Below are 24,279 nucleotides of genomic sequence, written 5' to 3'. Positions count from 1 at the left end.
TGGATATGGACTATGTAAACACCATAACACATAATATATAACTTTTGATAACAAACCATAAAGAAATCAAATAAAACATTTACGAGAGATACCCGTGAAAATATGAGCTGAACGGCAGAGCAAGCAGTATGGGACTTGGATTTACTTTTTATTTATTTATTTATTAATTATTATTATTATTATTATTATTATTATTATTATTATTATTATTATATTTTTTTAAAAAAATCAAACGGTATTCGGTTCAGTTCAATTTTTTACCGAACAATTCGGATCGGTTTTTTATTGAACCGTTCGGTATACAAGAATCCAATACCATTCGGTTGTTCGGTATATTACCGAACCAAATTAGTTCGGTTCGGTTTGATACGGTTCAATTCGAGAAAACTAAACTGAATTGCCCACCCCTAAAGATAATTACCAAAGTGGTCCCTTGACTATAGCGAAATTACCAATTTGGTCCCAAATTAACGGTTGACTAACGATCAAACAAACGGAGGACCAAATTAGTTAAGATTTTTAAAGTTAAGGGACTTAATTGGTTAAAGAAATAGTCAAGGACCAAATTGATAATTTTATTATAGTCAAGGGACCATTTCAGTAATTAACTCCTCAAAAAATCCAACCCATGCAAAGTGGATTCGAGTGAATAGATCAAAATTGCCATTGCTAATTACACCTCTAGTGGTCAACTCACGTTTAAACGATGGTGCACAATGCACTGTAGACCCTGGTCTACGGCATAACGATTGCAACTTTTCTTTCGTCTCAACTAACCTCATTTATAATCCTATAATCGAATAGAAACGGTTGTATATATACATGTAATGTAATAATGCATGGTTTCATATCCACACGTATGTATCTTTTGATTCTCTGTGTTAACGTCTCTCTACCCCTCCGATAAATCAGAAAACCCAATCCCCACCAGAAATCAATTCAAACCTCTCTCATCTGATATCCTCGCAGTCCCTGCTATATATATATATATACAGCCATGCTGTCGTGACTTGGTTTACATGCAGAAAAGCCGGCGTTTGTTTTCAATACGCATCAGATAGGCAGAGTGATCAGGTTTTGAGGGAGAATTGAGAGGATGGATTTCCTGAGGGCTAGAGGTTTGCGCTACAAGGCTATCGATGAGGTTGATCTGGGCGCCTCAAGCGACGAGGTTTATCTCCGAGCTAACGTAAAAGGTTTGTATTTGTGAATCATACACAGCTTCCCAAAACCCTCAATCCTGAAATTTTGAAAATCTTGAAGCTTTCCCTCTCTACCGTAAACCGTAATTTATTACTATTACCAAAATTTCGCATTGAATTGGCGTTATCTAGCATCTGTTCTGGATAGTTAAAAGAGTCTGTTTACAATACTTAACTGGCATTACCTTAATTTGTTGTCAGCGCCGCGTATGGCTGGCGCTCTGGTTAAAGTTTTTGTGTGGTTCTTGGAATTACCAATCTTTGGGCGCATTCTCATCTACTTTCTCAAGCGACAAAATCTCATTCACAAGGTTATTTTGCAATTACTTTCTCTACTTTAGTTTGCTTGTTTTACGGTTATCTCCTTATAGAGACAATGATGGAGAAGTTTAGTTGAGTGTTGCTGTCATAAATGTACATAACATTAGCATACTCTATGTGTTTAATACTGGAGGTGAACTGGCGAAGGACCACAATGATAATTAAGTGTACGAACTACTGTACTAGTCCCAACATTTATCATTGCACCATTTGATTAATGAACTAATTAAACCATTTGGGCAACTCACTTATTCTTGGATTCTCATTATTGTACTTAAAGAAATTGACTGGCAATAGACATTATTCATGACAAAAGCAGTCTTCTTCTACTTGATAATATTACTATATTAACCCTTTCTTGATAAGGGGTTGGGTATAGCTGATTTCATTAGTGAAAATGTTAAATGTATGATATTATATGAGATTGGAGAATTGAATGTGAAGTATACTCTGCCCTAGCTCCCTCTTTATTTTCTTTGACGAGGCTGGATCTTTGCAGTTGGGTAATAACTAGATTTTACTTGGATTTCATTGAACAAGGCAGGAGTGGTTTTCGAAAGTGAGCTTGTGAATCAAGTAATAGATGCTGAAATCCTGTTTAATTAGTTTGGATGTGATGCTGGTTACCAAAAATGACAGAAATGATAATTTAATGCATAAGCATTAATTAGTCATATAAATTGTCGTGTAAAAGAGAAAAGGGATCCCTAACTTCTTTCACTGTTTTCTTGAATTTTCTTGGGTTAATGATGTGTAATTAATAAATTTTTCATTTTGCAGCTTGTTTCATTTGCTGAGTTGCAGGAGTCACCTCTCTATGTCCCAATGCACCCATATGATGGTTGAGTTTTACTATTCATAATAAACACTTCCAACCAGCATCAGTTTATAACTTTATATACAATGTGCAGTTATAAGCGATCAGCTTTTAATGTAGTCTGATGATATAGCTTGTATTGACAGATGCTGTAGAGAAAGAAGTGAAATGTGTGAAGTCTAACTTATCTCCACCTGAACAAGTTAAACAGGCCATGGATTGTCTTCAGTCTTCCCAAAACATGAAGCATATTCCAGACCTCAGTTTTCGGCATTGGACAATAGCAGACTATTCAAGGGCTTATCTGTCAGGAGAATTAACTCCTCGCATGGTGAGCCATTCCAACCTATGAAATTTGTTTCTTACTTCGATTACATAGTTGGCTGCAGTTACTCTATGTATATATCAGCAATTTGCTATTCAGGTTGCAGATCGCTTGATAAATGCAGTCCGTGAATCATCCAGTTCTGAATTGCAAATGGGGTTTTATATTAACTTTGATGCTGAAGATATACTGAGGCAAGCTGTTAAGTCAACTATTCGTTATGAAAGAGGTACATTCTAATGAAATCCATATACGTTGCATTAGTAACTTAGTTTAGTCTTTAGTTGAAATAGTCTGTTCAACTTATGAGAGAGTCAATGCATGAGGGTGGAGAGATTATGCTTTTAATTACTCTCAGTAACTTGGATATATGTTTCTAGGAGAGCCGTTATCAGTATTGGATGGTGTTCCTATAGCTATAAAAGATGAAATAGATTGTCTGCCGTATCCAACTACAGGTTTTGTCTTCTGATTCTAATTCCATTAAGAAGTATTGTTTTCTGTATTATATTAGTTAATGAAAAGAAACATGTTAATCCTATGTACAAGCTAAAACTGTGATTATCATAGGGGGTACAACGTGGATGCACAAAGTAAGACCTTGTAAAGATGATGCATGCTGTGTGAAGCGACTAAGGCTATGTGGTGCGATACTCATGGGGAAAACAAATATGCATGAACTTGGGGCTGGAACTAGTGGGATAAATCCTCACTATGGGTAAGTTGATGCTTTTAGCCCCATAAACCATACATTTTTTTATGTATGATTTTTTTTGTTTGGATTAATATTGGAATTTAGTATAATTGATGAATTTTTTTTTTTTTTTTGGGTGTTATAGGAGCACAAGAAATCCACATGATCCCCAGAGGGTCGCTGGTGGCTCTTCCAGCGGCTCTGCAGCAGTTGTAGCTGCAGGGTTATGCCCTGCTGCACTTGGTGTTGATGGTGGAGGTACACAGTCACTCTCTAAAATTGTTCATACTTTTAGCCAAGGTTTACTTTATCAGGATTCAGGTAACATAAGAGTTTGCTACCTTGTTCTGCTTAGGATCTGTGCGAATGCCTGCTGCTCTTTGTGGAGTTGTTGGTTTCAAGCCATCTTTTGGATGTGTATCTCATTCTGGGTATGCCTAGTTTATCCTGGCAATTAAAACTCAATAGTCATTTATAATTTCTTTCATTATTTATTTTCCCAGTGTTCTTCCTCTGAACTGGACAGTTGGAATGGTTGGGATATTAGCTGGTACAGTTGAAGATGCACTCGTTGTGTCAGTATTCTTGGCTTGTGTTCATTTTCACAACTTCTATCTGATTTCATAGGCCTTTCTACACTAAACTCCTTTACTTTTGTGTATCCGCAATCAGATATGCAGCTATTTGTGAAGCCTCAGTTTCTGATCAATCCACAGCTAAACCGGTATTGTTTTGCCTTTGACTCTCAATTAACTTTGGACAGACAGATGAACCATCTCAGTAAAAACAAAGTGAACAGAAATTGTTGAAATATTAACCAAAAAGAATTTTAAAAGCAGGTTTAGCTGATTACAGCTAGGAGTATTTTTCTGACATTCAATTGTGCTTTACAAGTACTGACTTATGTTACTTTCTTGGATTTGGAGAATATACCAGCCCAAATTATGCTTCCCTCTACTGAAATCACCAGTGCTCATATCCGACATCACCTTAGCCAAATACGGGGAGGTACCATATCACATTCTTGATAAGTAGTACACTAGTCTGTAACATTAATAATGTGTTTCGTTTTTTCATTTCAGTGGTTTAATGACTGCACTGAAGAAATAAGAGTCTGCTGTACTCAAGCCTTAGCTAAGCTACAGAAAAAATACAGCTGGAAGGTTTATCAAGATCATTCATTACCTTGTTTCAAAGTTTTTCTTGGAGACTACTGGTAACTTCTTCTTTTTTTTCCCTGAAGATCATAGAAGTGACTGTACCGGAGATAGAGGTGATCCGCCTGGCACATTACGTAACAATTGGTTCTGAATGCAGTACTTCAATCGCATGCCTGCTTGACAAGATGTACATGGTTTTTACATAAGCATACTGCAAAATCGAATATTTGTTTCAGAGTATATATTCAAGGCTTTATTCATTGATCACAACCTATATTTATTTGAACCAGTAATCGAGAGGAGTTAGGGTGGGATGCTCGTGTAGCTCTTCCTGTCTATGGCTCCTTTAGCAGCCGGGAATATTTGAATGCTCAGAGAATCAGGTAAAGCACACAACACAATTTGCTTCTGGTTTCTGGTCTAATCATCTTTGTCTGATCTCACGAAATCACGAGCTTTCTCTGTATGTCAATTTAGTGTTTGAAAAACTTCCTGTGCAGAAACCGTCAGCTGCAGTTTCACAAAAGGATATTTTCCCAGGCAGATGTTATTGTTACACCAACAACGGGGTAATTTATTTCTTTTTCATTTTCCCATTCTTCCTTTCTTGAACAATGTAGTTAAATTTTTTGAGCCGAGAGTTCCCAAATTCTCATGGTGTAACTGCTTTCAGTGTAACTGCTTATGAAATAAAGAACGATGTATTGCAAACCGGAGAACTAGACTATGTAAATGGAGGTAAGCAAGAAAAAAGAAGGTTTTAATCATACTTAGCCATCCATCAGACTATGCTTAACTGATCAACTGGGAAATTTTTGCACTACCAGCTGCACTAGTGCGCTTTCAGATTGCAGGAAACTTTCTGGGACTTCCAGCAGTGACTGTCCCGGTATGCATGCTTCCACATTCTTTAATTTCTACTAGGTTTCAGTGCACTTATAACATTTAGATTGTGCTTCTCAAACCTGGTTTTTGTCGTCTTTTTGTTTTTGTCTCATATACTCGTTGCTCAGCCAATGATCTGGTGAAATGTAGGTCGGATATGATAAGTCAGGATTGCCTATCGGCCTGCAGTTTATCGGGAAGCCATGGGGTGATTCCATGTTGATTCACATTGCTTATGCAATGCAAGTACGTCCTCTGATCTCACAGTTTGTCTTCTGAAATCCTTAATTGATGAAAAAAGGATTTTTGTTTAGCTAGGATAAACAATGATGTTTAAATGCTAGTGTAATGATTTGGGTTTCAGGAAGTATGCATCTCGGAGTATAAGAAGCCAGAGGTTTACTATGATATTCTATCTGGTTAAAGATCATATCAAATCATATATTCATATTTTCCTCGACATCATATATTGATATGGGAAGTTGAATACTTTATCAAGAAACTATGACCACCAGAGAGTACTTAGAACCTATTAACTTGTTTGGCAATTAGCTCTTAAAGATTAACGAATTGTATTAACTAAGCTGGTAGTTTATAACATGTAAAATGATTTTTATCAATTTGAATGTGTGTGTATATATATATATAGGCCAGTTCAGGTGCGGCGATCCCTTCGCTTGCGGTTGTGTGGCGGTTTTCAGAATACACCAATAGTTAAGCAAGATATACACCATCAACGTCAGGAAATGTACCTCAAAAAACACACACAAATTAGGTACGCATCACCAACAACACATCATTAGGTATGACTAAAAGCACCACATAGTGTTCGGAAATACACCATTAGTGGTAAGAAAGTATATGGTGTATTTTTTTGGGTGTGTTGTGTATATTTTGGTATATTTTTACATTTCATTGTGATGTGTTTCTCTTACACTATTGGTGTATTCTGAAAACCGTTGCATTGGAGGGCATCGCCGCATTTGAACTTTTTCATATATATATATATATATATATATATATATATATATATATATATATATATATATATATATATATATATATTTGTTCAAGTGCGGTCGCGCCCTCTCGTGCTGCCATATATGCGGTCACTTGACAAAATACACCAACAGTGTTAACGAAAGGCACCAATAGTGTTAAGAAAAAACACAACAATGAAATGCACAAATACACCAAAAAATACATAACACACCAAAAAAAATGCACCATAACTCCTCATATCCTAATTGTGTATTTTCGAACACTGTGTGGTGCTTTTATTCATACATAATGGTGCGTTTTTTGTGATACGTACCTAATTTATGGATTTTTTTTGTTGTACATTTCCTAACATGGATGGTGTAGATTTAAATAACTATTGGTGCGGTCGCACCTGAACTCAACTCTCTCTCTCTCTCTCTCTCTCTCTCTCTCTCTCTCTCTCTCTCTGTATATGTATGTATATATATATATATATATATATATATATATATATATATATACTTGTATTAGCTATCGGAATTTGGCGTGAATTGGGGTTGTTACTACCAGAAGTGACCATTTCTTTTATTGAAGGTTGGATAAACTTATGAGGGATAATTTAGAAGATTTGGTGGAGTTAGATGTGCTTCATGAGATTTGGGTTACAAGAAACAGGGTGGTGTTTGAAGGTAACATGAGGTCTACAACAATAATATGTAGGTTCGCCTAATATATATATATATATATATATATATATATATATATATATATATATATATCCTTGTATTAGCTATCAGAATTTGGCGTGAATTGAGGTTGTTACTACCAGAAGTGACCATTTCTTTTATTGAAGGTTGGATAAACTTATGAGGGATAATTTAGAATATTTGGTGGAGTTAGATGTGCTTCATGAGATTTGGGTTACAAGAAACAGGGTGGTGTTTGAAGGTAACATGAGGTCTACAACAATAATCTGTAGGTTCGCCTAAAATATATATATATATATATATATATATATATATATATATATATATCCTTGTATTAGGTATCGAAATTTGGCGTGAATTGGGGTTGTTACTACCAGAAGTGACCATTTCTTTTATTGAAGGTTGGATAAACTTATGAGGGATAATTTAGAAAATTTGGTGGAGTTAGATGTGCTTCATGAGATTTGGGTTACAAGAAACAGGGTGGTGTTTGAAGGTAACATGAGGTCTACAACAATAATCTGTAGGTTCTCCTAAAATCAATGCTAAAGTGGCATGAGGTGGCGGTGCGTAAATTAAAGTACCGGGGCTGCAACTCAGTAGCTAAATATTCTTTTTTTTTTTTTTAAGAAAAAATTATGTGATTTTATTATGTCTTTAGCAATGCATAATTTATGATGGAATTATATTAGTTTTTTATTAAGTTAAACTTATGTGTAAACCCAATGTTACAAAAATCCCGCATAGGCATCGATTAATCGGCACCTAGGCACTAGGCGCTGGCCGGCTGCCTAGCGTATCACCATAATCGGTGGTCTAGGCGGCCGCCGCCTAAGTGCCGTCTAGGCACTGACCGCCTAGGCCTCCTAGGCGCCGACTAGGCCGCCCAGTTGGCCAATTACAATTGTTTCATTCTTTTTTAAATGAGTTATATCACTCAAAACGACATCGTTTTGAGCGAAATAACTCTAAATTGTTCAAACTCTAGATGTTTTTTAGGTTAATATTTAATATTTAATATTTAATATTAACTATTAAAGTATTAAATAGTTTATAATTATCCATTCTTAAAATTTTAAAAAAATTAAACAAATTTTTTAAAAATAAAAAATACATGGCGCCTAGGTACCCTAAGTGCTAGGCGCTCCCTGAGCGCCCAATGAGCGCCTAGCGATTTTTTCAATCATTGCGTAAACTTTAATTGCGGTTATACTTGAGTTTAAGCATCTTTAGTCCATTAATTTAGTTTAGCTTTTTAATACCTTATCAATATGTGAACCCTTAAATTTTTTGGTTTATACTCTAAACGGTTGTACATTAAATGTGCATGAACTAGGGAGGCTTACTAGTTTTACAGCCATAGCCTAAAGATAGCCTAAAGATTACTTGGCACTAGTTTCCTTAAGATGATACTCTATTTAAGGAATTGGTCTTTATTGTAGATTTGTCTTGACTAATTTTTCTTGCGGGTACTTTTTTAGGACAATCATTAATGTGTGAATCATATTTTGTATACTATAAAATAATGTACATTTAGTACACAAATAATGTATTTTTAGTATATTAAAAATGTATTTTGTATTAAAAAAAAAATACATTATTTGAATACTAAAAGTACATTATTTTATACAATGTACATTCTGTACAAAATAATATACTTTTAGTACATTAAAAATGCACTTTCTTTTATGGTTCATATCCTAATTGAAGGAATTTGTGAGCAGCCGGTCGGCACCCAGTTTCTACACTTGGCGGTTGTATTCAAATTTTCTGATTCGTCACTCGGCTAGACTTCAGAAAAGTGAGGGACTAGTGGTAGATACCACCAACCGGGCACTCGGCCTAGAGCATGGAGGGTAGTCGATCCTGATTGCTTGGGACACTTAGCAGTTCAAGGGAAGAGGCCTCCTTCACAAGCGACAATCGCACGATCACCCGGGTGACCAGGCTCCGCAGTTGACATGTTCCCGACCGGGTTCCTAACTAGCTATGATGGGCAACCAGGCTGGGCAGTCGGAGTGTCCCCGACTGAGTGCGTATTTCAAAAGCGGTTAAGGCGGATTTCGTGGAGATTCTTGGGGCGGCAAGTAGCTTCCTTTTCTCATTTTAGGCAATTAATGCACTAGTTTTTGTAGTTTCTAAGGGATAATTTTAGTTATTTTTCCTTTTCCTTGCCTTGTGGATGATCTAACTCCTTGTATAAATACCCCCTAGGGTCACCTTGTAACGGATCGACAATCCAAGTTACTAACGTTACTCTGCTCCTTTTTTCTCTCGCAAACACTTTATTCTTTTAATATAATATTTTACGGTAGTGTTAGCCCGCCGAACGGCTGACCTAGTCTGTAATCCAACATTGGCGCCGTTTGTGGGGATCAGTACGAAAGGTCCCGTCTCTATACTTTACTAATGGCGCGAACCCGTCGCAATGGCCACAATGTCGGCCGAAACGCCGCCACCCCGACGGCTAATGGGCCTTTCTGGCAAAACTCCCATTAAAATTTAGGATTACATTTTAACTTAGGGTCCGTTTGGAAAGCAGGAAAATGACTTCTGGAAAATGTTTTCTGAAAAATGACTCATTTTCCAGAAAACATTTTCCTTTCCGGTGTTTGGCTGCAAAACAGAAAACTGTCTTTATGTGTTTGGTTCATTTTCCAGAAAATGAGTAGGAAAATAAGTAAAATTATATAATTCACCATTTTGATTATTATAATGAGAGAGATTTAGCTTGTCTAGGAAAGTATAATCTTCAAATTAAATCTATTTAAAAAATCTCAAATAATAAATTTAATAAAAAATTAAAAAGAATAGACTGGTTTGGTTTCCTTATCGCCGGAAACCAAACCAGTGCTCTGGTTTGGTCCGGCGATTTATTTCCTTGCCGGAAACCAAACCAGAGCACTAGTTTGGTTTCCAGCAAGGAAACCAGATTGGTTTCCTTGGAAACCAATATGGTTTGGTTTCCTTGCCGGAAACCAAACCAAGCACTGGTTTGGTTTCCGGCAAGGAAACCATGTTGGTTTCCAGGGAAACCAGATTGGTTTCCAAGGAAACCAATCTGGTTTCTGGCTTGGAAAACCAGAGATTCTGGTTTTCCAAGTCAGAAAATCAAACTGGTTTCCGACTTGGAAAACCAGATCTGTGGGTTTCCAAGTCGGAAATCATTAGGATTCCGGCTGTGGGTAATGGTCTCCGGTGGTCGTGAATGTCGCGAAGAAGGCGTCCAAGAACTGACAAACAAGTGCGAAGAAGGAGGCGGTAGTTTGTGGTCTTGTGCGAAGAAGAAGGATGCGGTAGTATGTGGTCTTGTGCGAGGAAGAAGAATCGGAAAATGACTTCCCCCCAAAAAAAGGGAAAGTCATTTTCCAGAAAAATATGGTCATTTTTCATTGACCAGAAGTAATTTTTCTTTGACTTCTCACTTTTCTGTCTAGCCAAACACCAAAAACTCGGAAAATGATTTCCAGAAATCATTTTCCGGGTTTCCAAACAGACCCTTAAACATAAAATATGAGAGAAATGACAAATTCCTTTTATGAGCCTAATCAAGATATTGATTGACTGAGTTAGGAAATGTCTATGCTCAACTTAGGACAATTAGAAGAAACAACATATTCAACTTGGCTTCGTGAGCAATAATAGAGCAAGATATTCTGGGGAAGGAAACACATATGACACAACACTTTGGATTACGCATGTGAAATCCCTGTCTGAGGACCAAACTCATTGGAGTTATGCATATACATTATAAATGAGTAGCATGTTTGATACACATTAAATGCAGCAAGACATAGCATATTCATTTAAACCATAGATTATAAAAGGCCCACGCTACCACACTTCGGGAGTGATTCAAGTTTATTTCCAATCGTAATGGGTAGTGATCAATTGTAAGCCTGATCATGGAAATCATCGTTTTGAAATGTTGTAGAAGAAAGCTCGGATCATGGAAATCATCGTTTTGAAATGTTGTAGAAGAAAGCTCTCCTTGTCTAGCTGCGAAAAACTATTATAATGCATCAGTAAGTGAACCAGTACTAATTAACTCTTGCAGCGTGAAGATATTCATACTACAGTTTGGATCAACAACTATTGGTCACAAGCTCGTTTTTGCAATGATCAACCATGATTGAACTCACATGACAGAGATGTATATCCTGCAAATCGATTTTGGAAGTTATGTACATTATGCTACAAATATCATATCCTGCATTAAAAGATTTAACATATATGGAATAACCCCTCTGAAGACTCCTTCCATTCTAGGATTTTTTTATTGAAATGGGTAAATTACATGATGAATGAACAATAGGTAACTTTTAAAATTTGAACCAAAACAAAAATACACACACACGTTTGGGGCGAAGTTTTTTTTTTTTTTTTTTTTTCCTGAAGTACAACAATACAAATACAAAAAAATACAAGTACAACTTGCATTTTTCATATTTTTCATATGTATTTTTGTACAGGACAAACGCCAGTGCAACTTACACTTGCATTTGTCAAAAATAAATAAATAAATAAAATGTCTATTGCGAGATGAAGATGAACACAAGTACAAATTTTAGGTGCAAAAATTTGACAAATTCAAGTGGTACTTATGTTTTTACCATAAACTCAAGTTCCAAATGAATTTTTTCTTCTGTTGTCCAAATTTTAAAAATTGTTCATTGTTATTCATTGCTCATGAAATTTTACCCATTTCAAAAAAAGAAAAGAAAAAAAAGAACAACACAATCCATAGGCCATTCCATGGCGAGCAAACCAAACATTTCCCACTAGGAGTTCGACCAAGAATTAATTGGTTTATTACTTATTCCATTTTAGGTAGGATATATCACAAAAGCACAATTCACGTGTCATCTTGAATATTTAACCAAATAATAATTTTTTAAATTGCTCTCTATTTTTCTAAAATCTGGAAATTTCATTTAACTAATTTTTTAAATTTAGAGAAATGGAAAAAGAATGATGAACAATAGAATACTACAGTATATTTTAATCCTTGCAATAACATTTCCAATTCTTTTTTTTTTTCTAGAGAAATAAAAATTAGAAAAATATTTTCTCTAGAGAAATGAATTTTTTTAAAAATATACGGAGTATAATAAAAAAAAGGGAAAAACGAAAAACAGAAATATGTTATAAACTATAATAAATAAATAAATAAATAAATAAATAAATAAATAAAAATGAAAGACAGAGAGTTGCCTCAGTCCTTTATTGTTTTTTTATATCAAAATATTCCAATTTCTGTCTATCCCTATTCCTTCCCAATTTAAGCATGCCAACTTAATAGCACAGAAATAGAACACAAGGAAATGCAACATGAGCATTCCTTAGCACATAAATTGAACACAGGGAAATGCAACATACAAAACGAGAAATAATATTAATGTACCATCTAAATATGACCTACAAAGTTCCAACTTTCCCAGCAAAAGAGGGTAAGAATGTTAAACAAACTCCAACAACTACCAACTGCCAACCCCAACCAAGGCAGTAACAAATTCCCTGACATCATACAGAATGAACATGAGATTAAACACAGGATGTAGATGGACAATAGTTCTGCCCTTCATTCTGATTCAGCTCTACTCCAACAGCCGTCCATTTGTTGTTGCTGCAGGGCAAGATGGAAGCAATCTCAGGGACAGGAAGTACCTGACTTGAAGCATTTGGATAAACCAAAATCATGTCCCTCACAGCTGGTCTCTTCTGATCAAACTCCTGAATAGAACAAGTTAAATGCTCTAGCGTCAGTGGAGTGGAGGATTGGTTGTCAGGCAAAGCCTGGATAGAGGCCGGGCAAGGTGGAAGCATGACCAGAAACTGCCTCATTTGGATTGGGTTGTGAAACCTCAATCTTATCTATTTCCTTGGCATAGAATTCAGATGGAACTCTGAATAACAGACTCCACAGCAGGATCAGTTGTATGCTGGAGTGGTGTCAGAGAATGAGAATTAGGTGCAGAAGATATATTACTGGGTGAGGCTGAGGACTGGGCATGTACATGCGTGCCAGGGGCTCATGTTTTCTGCCTCTTTGAAGCATTATAAGTACCTATTAATAACAAAGAGAAACAAACTATGAGTGCTTGATTGGTGTAGTATGTGTGCCGGGTGGTATAGTTCATGTTTTCGGCCTCTTTGAACCAATATGTGCATGCACCTATGGCTATGGACAGAAATACAGAGCTATGGATAGCTCTGTATTTCTTGTCCCTTCGTGGCTCTACTTTTATTTTGTGATATTGTGCGACAGTGTCAGTGAGTCTAGGGAGTGTTTCTAACTTACCCTTCATACGAGAATTATAAGCAACTTCTGCAGCACTCATCTCAGCCTGCTTCTTGCTTTTAGCTACTTGTCCTTGGTATGTCTCGCCACCAACTGCCACTGTGGCCATAAAAGTTGCATCATGAGTTGGACCAGACTGGATTGTCTTGTATACTGGAAACAGGCCACCCTGTTTTTGTTCCAGTTGTTGTAGAAGGGTCTTGTATAAACCTGCACCCTGACATCCATTTGAAACAGACAATATAATTATAAAGGAAACATGAAACCAATAGATACAATAGAACCCATAGCCTAATAAAATTACTGCAAAGAAATTTAGGAGACTTGACTACCTTTTGAGTTTCTTGAGGTGATAATGCTTCAAGAGCAATTTTTGCAACTGTTTGTTCAGCTTCCTTCAATGTAGAGAAAAATTCTTGGCTTTCAAAGACTTTTCCACCAAAAGCCACTTTTGATCTAAAGCGACGAGAATGTTTTGGCCCTTCAGTTTCACAAGAATATTCAGGTAAAGTAATATTCTGTTTCTGAGCATATTGCTGCAGCAGGTTCTTGTACATATACTGTATGTCTAAGAAAGCAAAACAGGAAAAAATTGATTAATTATATAATAGCACTACTGAAACAGAACCTTTTTCTAATTTGTTATTTTAATAGATGGAAAAATATTTAATATTTTACAACAGACACAAACGCTTCCAGCCTCTTCAGTTGGGAATTCATGAAAAGATGTTGCAAAAACTCAGTTCAAGCATATGGGACATGACAAAGAAGGACACCTTTTGTCATGTCCAAACAGAAACTCTTTAATGAAATGGCTTTAATGGAAATAACATCTCCCGTTGAAGCAAATGCTTATCATTTGCAGTCATGTCTACTGTTAAGCAACTTTTTAATGGATATATATTTACTTCATAGAGTGTGTAGGCCGTAGGGCAAACTAAATGGGTAAATTACCAATAATATTTAATTATTATAGCAGTAACCAATCCTTACTAATTTCATAATTATATCCAAGCTACTCCACGGAGATTGACCGAGCATAGTTTGTAGCTTGTTCTATCTTACCTTAACATCTTATCATTAGTTCTTGCACTACTTCTAGGCTCTACCAAGCAGTGTCTATATACATACGCATGCATATGTACACATATTTCTTAATCTCTTTGGAGGGGCAGGGGCCACTGTTTTGTCACTAGATAACTCAGGGATAAGTGTTTCATAGGTTAAGTAGACATTAAAATGTTTCCCACAATGTAAGGCAGCATACAATGTAATTGAAGCAAACCTTAGACAACTGTAGAAAGAAAATAATAAAATCCAATCAATCCTTCACTCCCAACATTCACAAAGCATATTAGCTAGCTGTTGCCTAACAAAAGGTTACAGAGCTAAAATAACTTGATTCACCTATAATCCAATTAAAATGTGTCCCACAATCCCAAAAAAAATAATAAAAAAATATAGAAATAAAATCAGCAACGAAAAGTAGAAGTAGATTTACAGTAGAAATAAGTACCAAATTCACAAGTTATTAAAACTTAAGCCAAAACTTAGTGCATACAAATCATAGGTACTCATAAAAGCAAACCTGAAGATTTGTTAATCTCTTTACGAACCAATGGTGTTGAACCGAACTCAAATGATTGTGAATTTGTTTCATTGTTTCGACCTGCAATTTCATTTTTAGTATGACCTGCAAAAAGAAAATGAAAATATCACAAAATCTGCAAATACTGTATTTCCTTTTTTATTTTTTCAATTCATAAATGTCAATTCTGCCTTTACTCTATGAAGATTTTACTTCAGAAAACCCTGTATACCAAGATGTTTTAGAAAGATTAATAACCATAATGGCACTCATGCAGATTATATAGATATGATCAAATGTTCCAGAACCAGCCCCAGGTAGGAGGCAATAGGTACCTGGGGATACAGAACTGGTCAATTTTTTAATTTCCCAAAATTATCTACTACCCTGGAATTAAGTTCCCTGTCTTCTGTTGAATAAATTTGTCTTTTAATATTCACTTTCCTGCTGCATTTACTTCATTTCACTATTTTCATTTCTCCATTTTATGCTTTCCAATTTAAAAATACATTTACCAGTGCCCATTTTCTCTATTTTCCTTTCTCCATTTTCCATTTCGCTGTACTTAATTATTAGTTTTGAACCAATGAGTAATAGCCATTACACATCTAGGATTCCATTTACATCTGTATCCTTAACCTCCTTCAACAAAAAACCATGGCAAATTCTCAGTGGTTATCACACCTTTGTTAAACATTGCCCTATTCCGTCCTCCCCCCTCCTTCACCTGGGATGTATTTTTGAAAACAATGAAATTAATGATAAAACAATAACCTGAAGATAAGGATGCAGTTGGTGGGAACTGGGATTGCTGGGGGACAGTTAGCTTGGAGCCAGTAAAGTGATCTAAGGCAATGCAGGCAGCAAGGTCCGTTGCTTCTTTGGAGGAACGGCAATGGTTATATGAAGTTTTGAAGGGAATTCCATTGACAATGACTGTGGCACCAAATTGAGGGTTGTGATCAGGGCCTTCTTTCACTGTTCTGTACTCAGGCTGATTCCATGACTGCTTATGGCATAGCTCTTGCAACTTTGACTTGTGCATCCCCTTCAGATTTGCAGGTTCGGTAGAGTATAATGGAGTCACAACAGATACTTGTGCAGTGCTCTCTTTACTTTGACCTACTTTTGTGTTTGAAGTAGAAGCCTCTGCAAAAAGAAATGTTGCTATTCCTTTTCAATTCAAATTGCTACTTATAAACCAATTCGCCACAGAAAGTTAACTCTCCCATGCCACTTTCAAATACTGTTTCTGCTACTCAAATTTATTACTCTATCTTTTAAATAAGCTTTCCCCATAGTAATATCTTTTCACCATTATATTGTGGACTACACACTGAGTCTTCAAATACACACATGGAAGAAAGGAGAAAAGTGCACAAGAATTTGTTTCTCCTAATTTATAAAGTTAATCTCATTCTTAATCAACCCCATAATATACAGTGTTAATTATACACTTGGACATTTTCAATGTGTGCATTAAATAAAATTAAAAGAAAAAATTAACCTATCAAGCTTTTTGGTGGAAGAGATGGAGGGGTTTGCTGCAGATCAGGTTGGGGGCGAGCAAGCCAAGCTGAATCTGTGAAGCAGAGCAAATTGTTTCTCCTTATAAATCAAGTTAATATCATTCTTAATCAATTAAATTACTAATACATACATATTCTCAATGTTTACATGTGAAAAAAAAAAAAATGAAAAACAACCAAAAAAATATCAAAATAAAAAGCATAAAGCATAAAACATCAAACCTCTAGGCGTATACATTTTTATAACCTTGTACATTTCCAGTGTAAGTGTTAATTAAAAAAAAAAAAAAGTGTTAATTTAAATAAATAAATAAAAGAGGCAAATTAAATTGTTTCTCCTAATTGAACAAGTTAACTTCATTCTTAACCCATCATAGATGCCCGTAACTTTTTATGTTTCGATTTATGTAATGGGAAATAAAAATAGGGTAACCAAAAAAAAAAAAAAAAACTGACTTGGGATTTGCCCGAATTGATGGGGGAGAAGGGCAGAATCGGCGACGAGGTGAACCGGATATGGTTGTAAAGGCGGGGACAGAGACTGAAGAACCGGATCTGGGAGCCTAGTTGCCGAGTGAAGCGCTGGCGGATTGGCAGTAAAATAATCAAAGGCAAAGCGAGAGGCGAGGTTCTGAGCGTCCTTAGCGGAGCGGCACTGATTCGGCGGCGACTGAAATGAAATTCCATTTACGGTGACAGTGACGTTGAATCGTGCGTCGTGATCGGGACCGACCTTCACCGAGGTGTACTCCGGCAACACCACCGAGTAGCGTTGGCACAGCTCTTGCAGCTTCGACTTGTACATTCTTTCACTTCGTCGCACTCACTCAGGTTTTTCCTGTTGCTGTCGTAATTGTGTGGATTTCATTTACTCATTTCCTTTCGTGTTTAGGTTTTATAACTCCGCAAATATTCAAAGCCACGCTGGATATGAACAAGACTACGAGGAGTACGTAATAAGCCCTCAATTTATACTTAAAATTTTGCATTTCAACCTTTGTACTTCAAACACTTTAAATTACATACTTGAATTCAAAAAATTCAAGCAATTAGTCCCCCATATTTTTTTCTTTTTCTTTTTTTTTGCTAGTTATCTTCATGTTAATATTTGATGTTGTTTATTTGGATTATTTTCCTTTTTTCTTCAATTTTATATTATTTATTGAAAAATTTAAACATATAAGATTTTCAACCACTTCATCACCGTCAACTGATCGTTCTCATTGTCCCATGAAGAAGAATGACGCTTCCTTTTTTAGGTTTAGAAAAAAGTTGTCATAACAATTGTATTTTCAAAGTTTTTTTTTTTTAAATAATATTGGCCTGCTAGAAATTGTGACAAATCATTGTTTTTTTCATATCTAGGATGCAACATCCATTGCCTCTGTCCAAATATAGAAAAGATGGAAGGAGATGACATTAGTCATCTTCTTCTAGATCTAGGGTAGCGATGGTGGTTACAATGGACGGAATGACAGAGGAACAAGTTGTTTTGTTTTAAAATGAAGGAACGATTCATTGAAGAATGATGAAGGAAGAAGATTATATATATATATACTCGAACTTTGTTGCATGTAAATGTGTTATAAGTGCAAGTAGTTGGTGCACATTTACAAATAAAAAGTGCACGTAAAATCACTTACTAGTGCACCTACTTTCACCTACAAGTGCATGTAATTTTGCCTTGTTAACATCCATGCACCTAAGCACAACTACTTATAACTATAGGTGCACCTAGTTATAACGTCAGGATTCACTTAGTTTTGATGCTCATTATAAACTTTACTTGTACTTGTAATACATTTTACCTGCACTTGTAATACATTTTACATGCACTGAGGTGCATTATATGAAATTGTTACTTGCACTTGTAATACATTTTACTTGCACTTGGATGTTCAATTATTTACGAAAATGTCACCGTGTTTTTAAAAAAAAAAAAAAAAAAAAAAAATTAGTGTTTCTCTAATTTCTCATTCCTTAGATATGGACACATGGTGCGCGCTAGATAATTCTCAGTTCTCTCCTGGGCAACGGCCTCCTATATACATATACATATACATATACATATACATATACATGGAATAATAATAGTGTGCACAAGTTTTGAACCTTAGACCTCAAAGATAAAATACAATAAATAAATGTTTCTGTTGTAATTCGGCCTATCAACTCGTTGGTTCTTGCGTGATGATTACACGGTAATTGCCCGGAGATTATATATATAAGATTATAAAGTGTAGAGATGTAAGAAGAGAAGAATGACACAAGATGTAGAGCACAAAACATGAGAACTCCATTTCATTAAGCCTTCACATGTATTTATACTAATCCATACAACCCTTCATATGCTTAACATAAACAATATATTAAGTAGAAGGAAAATGGAGAGTCTCAAGATTAATGGCCACTAATAAAATATTTATAACAGTTTCTACTATTTCTTTATAAAGCCTTTTAAGTTTAATTAAAAAAATTTAATTTTTATTTCTAAACTAACTAGGTAAAAATAAAATATTGAACTCCTAAAATTTGAGGCCCCTCTAAAATTTGGGGCCCTGTGCGGTAGCCCAGCTTACACAGCCCAAAATCTGGACCTGGCTCTAAGTACAATTGTACAAGTAAGAGAAGTTTGAAGTCACCCTATATACGGAGGATGCTTTAAGTACGTGCAATTGTATAAGTAAGAGCAGTTTGAAGTCCCTTAGGGTTGGGGTTCAACTTTTTAGAAGAAGAGCAGTTTGAAGTCACCCTATATACTGAGGATGGTCTAAGTACGTACAATTGTACAAGTTAGAAGTTTGAAGTCACCCTATATTTCCTCAAAAAAAAAAAAGTCACCCTATATACAAAGTCTGTATGATATACTGTTTGAGTGTTTGATCAGACTAATTATATTTTTTTACATTGTACAATATATGTACACTGGAAAGGTGGTGGGGGATATGGTTGGAGGTTGATGATATATTGATATTGTTATGAAATAATACTAAGAAAATATTAGTTTTTGAGAAATAACGAGCACAAGAAATAAGAGGAATTTTTTTTTTTTTTTAATTAAAAGGAGGAAATAAATTTTTAAGAAAGAGTAAATATCACTTTTAGTGTCTTGACTATTATAGCTGAAGCATTTTTTATTCTTGACTATTGTTTTTTTAAAATTAGGTGCATGACTTTTTAACTAGTATCAATTTTGATCCTCTGGTCTAATTTTCCGGTCATATATTGCCGAAATTTCAAACGAAAAAATAATATGTTATAATTAGAAGGGTATTTTAATCATTTCAAATTTATTTTATTTTCCTCTCTTATGTTTTTCTTCTTCCCCTTTCTTCCTCGGCTCTCCGATCAATAATATGGAAGCTTTCAATTTTCCAGCAAGTGATAGACAGAGTTTCTTGACCTCTAGCATTTTCATAATATCACTAACCCAATTGTGAAACTGATACGCATTAGTAGCAGGGAGGCAATTGAGTTTCGTCCAGCAATCCTGCACAGTCATAAATGTGTCCAGCTAAGATCATCTTGCACAGTCATCTCACCAACAAGCTTTCTGTAACAACTCCTCACTGTGAACCTTCCTTTTTCCTCCCCACTCCATATAAGCTTGTCCTCATGATTGTTAGTAGGGATTCTGATTCTTAGGATTTGTTCTCTGTCAACTGCCAATAAAAAATTAACTTCAATAATTTCAATGTCCCAGTTTGAGCCTTCCATGTTCATCAATGAGGATACCCTAACATCGTGTAATTGTGTAAATACTGCAGCTTTGGAGTTTGGATGAAATGTGACTGCTGTGAAGGGAGCCAAGGATCATCCCAGATTCTAATAGATTTGCCATTACCGCTCCCGCGAGAAATACAAGAAATGGAGAGGAAGCATCAATTGAAGCTTGGATTATCTTCTTAGACAAATAGAAGAAAGGGAGAAGAACGGGAGAGGAAGAAAGGGTTAAGAAAAACGGGAGAGCTGAGGAAGAAAGTGAGAAGAAGGAAAAAAAACAAGAGAGAAAAATGAAATAAAATTTAAAGGATTAAAATACCCTTCTAATTATAATACAATATTTTTCCGGTTTGAATTCTGGTAGTATGTGGCTGAAGAATTGGATTGGAGGACCAAATTAAGGGGGCGTTTGGTTCAGGTTATATAAGATAACCAAGGTTATATTTGCGTGGTAATATAAGATTTCCATGTTTGGCTCAGGTTATGTAACTTTACCCGGGAATGTCAGATAACCTCTGCATTAAGTTTTTAGCTATTGGAAGGGAATGTGAGATACCCTCCAATTTCTTAGGTAATCTCACATTCCCTTGTCCTATTACTAATGTTGAGCTTTGGACGTTTTAATCAATTTATCTTATTACCGTTGTCTTATTTATATATTTTAGTTTTAAACCAAACACAGGAATCTAACATTCCCAGCAATCTAACATCCCCTAAGGTAATCTAATACTCCATGAACCAAACACCGCCTAAAAGTGATACTAGCTAGAAAGTCACGCACCTAATTTGAAAAAAACAATAGTCACCAAAAGTTCTTCAGCTATAATAGTCAAGGGACCAAAAGTGATATTTACTCTTTGAGAAATAACAAGCACAAGAGATAAAAGGAGAAAAAAGTTAGGTTAGCTTGAGTCATGTGATACACGCAAATTGATAATAAAATCAATCAATGTAACCTTCAATCATAATATCTAAAAACATAATAAGTCTCAATCATGGTTAGATCCTTGATTTTTGTCCATTTTTTGTATGCTAATAAAGGTATACATTTTTCATTAAATGTTGTACACTTCGATTATAATTGACAAAAGTACCCTTACACCGTTATAACACTGTTAATATTTAGTTCTAACTGTTGGAAAAATAGCATTAAAATGGCATTTAAGTGGCTATTTTGTGGTACAATTATCAGTGGGGTCCACTTCCGATTTGGGTCGGGTCAAAATGGATTCGGATTCTTCGTAGTGAGACGAAGAGATTGATATATTGTACGCTCAAAACGGATAATGCGTGAATGAGATATTGATTCTCAAAGTAGACCCATTGAGTTGGAAAAATGAAGGGAAAAGTAAGCTTTGTCCCACATTGATTTGGAAAGAGGATTTTACCCCCCTTTTATACAAGGGCTCTTTTGGAGCTTGTAGAATTGTATAGTATATAGGCTCTCTCGCGTCGTGGGGGGGGGGGGGGGGGGGGGGTGTGCAAATCAAATTCCAACTAGAAACGAGATCGAAAAGGCTTGATTCAAGCTCGAGCTTGTGTGCGCCGGCACCCTACGGGCACGAATGTCGTCCGAAAATTGGCTGGCTGGCCTTGGCCAAATATGGCACTGCACGAAAGTATGAACCATAATTCCAGTTTTGATTTTTGAATTAAAACTCAAATAATGGTGGCTGTTTCAGGTGTTACAAATCGTGCATTAAGTGTCAAATTAAATGCTATTGATTCTTCAACTCCTGTATAAGAAGAGTGTAGGAGCAGCAGGTTTACACACAGAGAGAACAACACACACAACACAGAAAATTATGGTTTTCCCAGCTCCAAAATTCTGCTCCTACTCCATTCTTGAAGCTGTGTTTTGCCCGTGCTCTAGTTCGCCGGGTTCGTTCGTTTGGGTGCTCAAACGTCGAACCGTTGTACGTTTTATCCTAGGAAACCTAGGCCACAACGCTCCTAGCACTTTTGGGAGGTGGCAAATAAGGTTTTAAAGAAAGAAAGGCACTCGCCTAACTCGTACATTTCTTTCTTCCTCTCCTTCTTTCTTGTTTTGGATTATGCTTTTATGCAAAAATCCGTTCTCCATCTTTTGACATATTAGTTGGATTGGACTTATAATCCGAGGATTATTAGTTTCAATGTTGGTTAATATATATTGGTATATCTTTTTCGTAGATATACATGTATATATAACCTTTGGATCCGTTTATATATATTTGTGTGTATATATATATTTCGGGTAAATATCCAATAATATTTTATATACCTGTGTGTGTATATATAAATATTATTTTTGGGATATTAAATCGATTGTGGTTCATTATCACCAACACTAACATTCATAACTCCATCATTATTACCATACACCTATATCTATCATATCATTTTCCTCTCTCTCTCTCTCTCTCTCTCTCTCTCTCTCTCTCTCTCTCTCTCTATATATATATATATATATATATATATATATATATATATATATATATATATATATATATATATATATATATATAACACTAATATGTGGGTATTAGTCTATTCTTTAAATATTTTATTTATTTATTGTAAAAATAAAGTATAAATTATATCAAAATTGTTTATATTATTATTAAATAAAATATACATTCTTTCTCTATGATTTTTAAATACAATAATTAAAATTTACTATTTTAAAGAATTGTGAAATATAATTTTTAATTATTTGCATTTATCAAATTTTTAATGTCGGACATGACGGGTACAAAATGCTAGTAATAGTATATGAGTCAAGCATTTTTCATTTGATTTTCACCCCTTCTTGTGGGGAAAAGAAAGCCTCTATATTATATAATTCAACATGCATCTAAAAGGCTATTGTATATATAATGGTGCAAATCCCATTCTTTTTTCAATATGGGACATAGTCTACTTAAAAGTCATACCACTTTCATTTTTTTTAACTCAAATGGATCTATTTTGAGAATCAATTTCTCATTCAGCCAATATCCGTTTTGAGCGTACAATATATCAATATTTTCTTCTCACTATGAAGAATTTAAAATCTATTTTGACCCGATCCAAACTGTAAGTAAACTCCACATATATATTTGTACCACTAAATAATCATTTAATTTATAATATTATTTTATGCTATTTTCAACAAATATCGCATGCATAGTGATTGGGGTGGTGGATGGGAGGAGCACATGCACTGCACGCAGGCGCGAAAGTTTTTACACTATACTCATACAGGAGTACATGACCATTGCTAAAAAACTTTTAATAAAAATGACCAACAACTCAAAAATGTGGTCCATAGTGATAAGGCTATCATGGGAGCTAGTATGTACCTCACAATTGCCGAATCATTAATTGTTTATATAATATAATGTTCATGGTTAGATTTTTTTTATCAAAATAATCGTACAATGCACAAGACCAATCATAATAATGAACAGGGATGGAACCAAAATTATAAATTTATCAAATGTATATGATAGTCAGATAGTGGAATAGGGAGCATATTAAGTATTTTTTGATCGTTTATTTCCAAAACTAGTTAGTATAGTTCTCAAGTATCCCCGAATTTGTTTGAACGGACAAAGGACTTGAAAAATGTCTTCTCAGTCATCTTAAACTTAATTTTTTTCAATACTTACGCATGGCATGATCTATTTGATTGGCTATATAGTAGTTATAATTATCGTATCACTATAAGACACAACTAACGTAACTCCTTAGGAAAGTCACATTTTTTGTGAAAGATTGGAACGAACTTAGCATAGGTCAACCCCAACAGTTATGTCATGGATCCGGATTCACCTTGCAAGGTAGATCCGAATAAAAATAGACAATTTATATATTGAATGTTCACAATTTATATACTGAATGTTCACAATTCAAATTGTGAATATTCAATATGTAAATGGTGAACATTCATTATAATATATAAAAATTGTGAATATTTAATATGTAAATTGTGAATATTCAGTATGTAAATCGTGAACTTTAGTATATAAAATTGTGAACATTCAATATGTAAGTAGTGAACATTCAGTATATAAATTATGAAC

At 35.1% G+C, this 24,279-nt stretch overlaps 2 protein-coding genes across 5 annotated transcripts; one reads left to right on the top strand and one right to left on the bottom strand.

Moving 5' to 3' along the window:
* Positions 1-827: 827 nt before the first annotated feature.
* On the top strand, positions 828-5,996 carry LOC109154069 (fatty acid amide hydrolase-like). Of its 3 annotated transcripts, none has more exons than XM_019301942.1 (20): positions 828-1,196; positions 1,404-1,513; positions 2,304-2,364; positions 2,487-2,671; positions 2,765-2,894; positions 3,046-3,123; positions 3,236-3,383; positions 3,505-3,617; positions 3,715-3,790; positions 3,863-3,934; positions 4,032-4,083; positions 4,296-4,367; positions 4,442-4,522; positions 4,603-4,706; positions 4,810-4,902; positions 5,020-5,088; positions 5,193-5,257; positions 5,347-5,408; positions 5,555-5,650; positions 5,769-5,996. In XM_019301942.1, the coding sequence occupies exons 1-20, from the start codon at positions 1,097-1,099 to the stop codon at positions 5,826-5,828; spliced, it is 1,827 nt and encodes a 608-aa protein (XP_019157487.1). In that variant the 5' UTR covers positions 828-1,096; the 3' UTR covers positions 5,829-5,996. The 3 variants fall into 3 exon arrangements, with proteins under 3 accessions (XP_019157487.1, XP_019157486.1, XP_019157488.1); XM_019301941.1 differs by having other exon boundaries at positions 2,750-2,894; XM_019301943.1 differs by lacking the exon at positions 1,404-1,513 and having other exon boundaries at positions 1,129-1,196; positions 2,750-2,894.
* Positions 5,997-12,468: 6,472 nt separating this feature from the next.
* Positions 12,469-17,403, bottom strand: LOC109154071. Of its 2 annotated transcripts, none has more exons than XM_019301944.1 (7): positions 16,967-17,403; positions 16,489-16,563; positions 15,756-16,130; positions 14,982-15,086; positions 13,726-13,961; positions 13,394-13,619; positions 12,469-13,159 (listed from the first exon to the last, which is right to left on the bottom strand). In XM_019301944.1, the coding sequence occupies exons 1-7, from the start codon at positions 17,313-17,315 to the stop codon at positions 13,125-13,127; spliced, it is 1,401 nt and encodes a 466-aa protein (XP_019157489.1). In that variant the 5' UTR covers positions 17,316-17,403; the 3' UTR covers positions 12,469-13,124. The 2 variants fall into 2 exon arrangements, with proteins under 2 accessions (XP_019157489.1, XP_019157490.1); XM_019301945.1 differs by having other exon boundaries at positions 13,394-13,610; positions 16,967-17,402.
* Between the last annotated feature and the right edge of the window lie 6,876 nt (positions 17,404-24,279).

The sequence above is a fragment of the Ipomoea nil genome, unplaced genomic scaffold, assembly GCF_001879475.1.
Source record: "Ipomoea nil cultivar Tokyo-kokei standard unplaced genomic scaffold, Asagao_1.1 scaffold2580, whole genome shotgun sequence".
Lineage (NCBI taxonomy): Eukaryota > Viridiplantae > Streptophyta > Magnoliopsida > Solanales > Convolvulaceae > Ipomoea > Ipomoea nil.
Note: the sequence above shows the minus strand (reverse complement) of the source record. Positions and strands in the feature narration are given on the sequence as shown.

Excerpts from the sequence above, each read along its gene's own strand:
- LOC109154069 (XM_019301941.1), top strand. The coding sequence starts at position 1,097 with ATGGATTTCCTGAGGGCTAGAGGTTTGCGCTACAAGGCTATCGATGAG. Across the intron at positions 3,935-4,031 it reads GTTGAAGATGCACTCGTTGT|ATATGCAGCTATTTGTGAAG; the intron begins GTCAGTATTCTT and ends ATCCGCAATCAG. Across the intron at positions 5,409-5,554 it reads TTCCAGCAGTGACTGTCCCG|GTCGGATATGATAAGTCAGG; the intron begins GTATGCATGCTT and ends GGTGAAATGTAG.
- LOC109154071 (XM_019301944.1), bottom strand. The coding sequence starts at position 17,315 with ATGTACAAGTCGAAGCTGCAAGAGCTGTGCCAACGCTACTCGGTGGTG. Across the intron at positions 16,131-16,488 it reads TCCACCAAAAAGCTTGATAG|AGGCTTCTACTTCAAACACA; the intron begins GTTAATTTTTTC and ends TTCTTTTTGCAG. Across the intron at positions 13,160-13,393 it reads TTATAATTCTCGTATGAAGG|GTACTTATAATGCTTCAAAG; the intron begins GTAAGTTAGAAA and ends TGTTATTAATAG.